Here is a 3455-nt window from a genome sequence, read left to right on the forward strand (position 1 = left end):
CTCCCCCTAGGGGCACAAGTGAGGATGACATGCAACACAGAAGCGGTTTCTTCCTAATGCCGAGGGGGTGGAGGTGGGTTGGGGCTGGGGGCTGGGGGCTGGGGTGGGCTCCATTGCAGCTCTGATGCAGTCTGTACTTATAAAACTCTCTCTCTCTCTCTCTTTGAATTTTGCTTGTTGTTTTTGCTTTAGTTTTGATTTATTAACATTCTGTACTAAAATATTACCTGTTTTGAGTATTAAGTCTTTGGTCATCCTTTTAAATTCTGTGTATGAGATGGCCACCTCATTCTCTTCCTGCCATAATTTTGATCCTAAGCCTGCAGAGGAAGAGCCCCTAGGTGCATGGAGCACACTATGCATGCGTCAGGAGGGTCCTAAGGTTTGTCTCTCAGCACGGGCTGGAAGCTGTCTGCACTGTAGGGCTCAGAGGTGGGGTTCTTCAGAAAGGGACAGCTGCCTTTCAGAGTGTACGGTCTGAGAGAAGAGCTTTGGACTGAAGGTGCATTAAGCTCTGTGCCTTCTCCAGTGCTTACATGATGGGAAGACCCAAAGACAGGTCCAGGATCCCGGGGCCTCACGAAGCAGCCAGGGATAGGACGAGGGGCTATGGTCTCACAGTGTAGCCCTGGCTGGCCTCCAATTCACAGAGATCCACCTGCTTCTGCCTCCTGAGTGCTAGGATTAAAGGTGCTCACCATCCTGCCTGGTTAACACTTTTTTTTTAAGACAGGAAAGGAAAAAAGTAGTTCACAAATCAAACTGCCAGTCCGTCTCAGAGGCTCCCACGGGGGCCCTGGAGGGAACCCCTGCCCACCTTTTGATCTGGTTGGGCCACAGAGTCCTGCCTGGTTAAACCCTTCTCTATCCCATTCCATTTGTGGCTCCCTGAGGACGACTAAATAAACCTTATTAACTTTCCAGCACCAGCCCATGCATTACTTGCTATCCACGAGTGTCCACCAGGGGGCAGTGAACACAAACTTCTCCAGGAATTGCTCTTGGGCTCACAGCACCGGCCTCGTGCGTTCAGGCTTCTTTAGCCTTGCGCTCTGAGAACACCTGGGCCAGGGCACACTTTGCAGTGTTAGTCATTCCTTTCATTAGGCATGCAGGGATATCCTGCTCTACATGACTGGCCTGGGTCCTTAATGGACTGCACTCATGTTCCAAGAAGGCTCTATGTCACACTCCCTCTGCACACGAAATATTTCACATATATGAATATATATAATATATATTTTTCTGTTTTGAGATAGTTTCACCTTTAGCCTAGGAAGGGCTTTGAACCCAATGCAATCCTCCTGACTCAGCTGAATGCTCGAGCTACAGGCATAAGCTACCTCAGGGTAAATCAGCTTTCTAAATGGAAGAAACTTGGCTACAGCCTGTGAGGTTCTATGTGACCTCCCAGCCTCATGAGTCTCTTCTTCTCAACCTGCCAATTCTTTCGGCCCCAGTAAGTTCCTCACGTGCACCCAGCTCTTCCCTGGGTGGAGGGGGGTGGTTTGCACCTGCAAGCCGGTCATTTTGCCAGAGGACCATCCCCTTCAAGCTCTCCCATTGCTCCGTGTCCTGCTTCAGCGCTCAGCATTTCCAATGCACGTATGGTTTCTGATTTACAATACTTTCACCTGGGAAGTTTTGACCTTATGATGGTGCAAAAATAACACACACTCAGCAGAAACTCCCCGGAATTTTGATCTTTCCCCTCACTGTCTGTATGGAGGACACTGGCCCTTGCAATGCTGAGCAGCATCAGCAGTGGGCAGCCCATTAGGGTGAACGACTATCCTTCCATGTGCTGTGTGGCCCGGCCCCACGACTCACTGATGAACGTCTCTTCAACTAAGCGATAATTTAAATGTACTGTGTTTCAGACATAACCCTAATGTAAGCAGAAGAGCAGCTGGACTGTCTTTAAGGAGTCCCAGAGAGCTGTGGGAGATGGAATGGGGGGTAGGGGTAGGGGTGGGGGAGGGGGAGTGGTAGTTGTTTGCCCTTGATCTCTTCAGTGGTACAGGGTATGCATGTAGGTAAAAATCCTTAAGTTTTCCACTTAGAGTGTACGCCTGCTTGCAGGAAGACCTAAGAATTGAACTCTGCATATAAATATTCCAGCCACTTCCTTATTCCCGTTTCCATGTTGAAGAATAGTTATATTATTTGCTGTTTAATTGTGAACTGTGTTTCCCACGAGGATAGGCACTCTGCCTTGTCATTGGCGGATGTAACTCACAGAGTACAGCCCTTAGTATCTGCTGTTCAATAGATACTAAGTTAATTAGTGAGTGGACAGACAGATGAATCAAAAGCTTGGATTTAATGATTTTTTTTTTTTTTTTAAAGCAGCAACAGAGGAGGCTTGCCTGGAAACAAAAGCTTCCAAAAGTGCCAGCCCCCCAGCCCTGTTCCATGGGTCATTGTCCATCAGCACCCGCCCCAGGAATTTCAGTCCCAGCCTGGAGGCTCAGCTCCGGCTTGTCTAGACCTCATTGGGGTCTCCTTGGTCAGCGTAGATAAGGAAGCCCGTGAAGAGGCTGTCGGTCCAGTAAGGGTCATAGAAGAGTCCGTTCTGCTCTGAGTAGAAGATCTGCAGCCAGACTTCGTCACCCTCCTTGAGAGCTAGGATGGTGGAACCCGAGGCCACGTCATGGTTGCCGGTGTTGGCGTCAAAAGTCCGAATGCGGTACTGGCCATTGTGCACCAGGCCGATGGCCAGGTGTTTGTTGGCCAGCGTGATGTCGTAGGTGAAGTAGTAGATCCCAGGCACGCTGCAGACGAACTTGCCACTGGAAGCGTTGTAGTGGCCACCCTCGTTCATCAGAATCTTGTCAAACTTGATGGGCAATCGCTCCCGTGGGTAGCTCTTGGTCACCGCCACCGAGAAGGCTGACTTGGCACGGCTACTGCCACAGCTGCAGGGGCCTGGGAGCCCGGGTTCTCCTTTCTTGCCCTTGGGTCCCTTCTTGCCTGGTACGCCATGTTTCCCGGGGGTACCACTGACCCCCTTGGGTCCGCGAGGGCCAGCCCGTCCAATGGCCCCAGCTTTGCCCTTTGGTCCTTGTTTTCCACGGTTGCCTGTCCGGCCAGGTGGACCTGGGAGACAGAATAGCTGGTTTTATACCCGCAAATTACCTGTAAATGCCTTGCGGAGCCCATGGCGGGAGAGAAGGCTGTGGGGGGCACACAGGAAGGGACAAATGCTAATGGCCTGCGGTACCTGTCCTCTTGGCCAGCTCAGGAAAACCACCGTCGCACTGCCTTTCAGAAGCACTGGGAATCAGGGCAGGGAATAATTTACCGGGCTGGGGATGAAGCTCAGTCGGTAGAGGGACTGCTTAGCTATTGAATCCCCAACACTGCATAAAACTGGATGCGGTGGGGTACTCCTGTAATCCTAGAGTGGTGTGTGTGTGTGTGTGTGTGTGTGTGTGTGTGTGTGTGTGTGTGTG

The 3455-nt window shown here is 51.0% G+C and overlaps 1 protein-coding gene across 2 annotated transcripts in view; it reads right to left on the reverse strand.

The window, feature by feature from the left end:
- Positions 1 to 2304: 2304 nt before the first annotated feature.
- Positions 2305 to 3455, reverse strand: part of C1qtnf2 (C1q and TNF related 2) — a 17157-nt gene continuing 16006 nt past the window's right edge. For both annotated transcript variants that reach the window (XM_055610707.1, XM_055610708.1), the window contains one exon: positions 2305 to 3099. In XM_055610707.1, the coding sequence (XP_055466682.1) occupies positions 2486 to 3099 (614 nt within the window). In that variant the 3' untranslated portion in view covers positions 2305 to 2485. The remainder of the gene's footprint in view (positions 3100 to 3455) is intronic.

Source organism: Psammomys obesus, unplaced genomic scaffold (genome assembly GCF_907164565.1).
Source record: "Psammomys obesus unplaced genomic scaffold, mPsaObe1.curated_primary_1811, whole genome shotgun sequence".
In the NCBI taxonomy this organism is placed as follows: domain Eukaryota; kingdom Metazoa; phylum Chordata; class Mammalia; order Rodentia; family Muridae; genus Psammomys; species Psammomys obesus.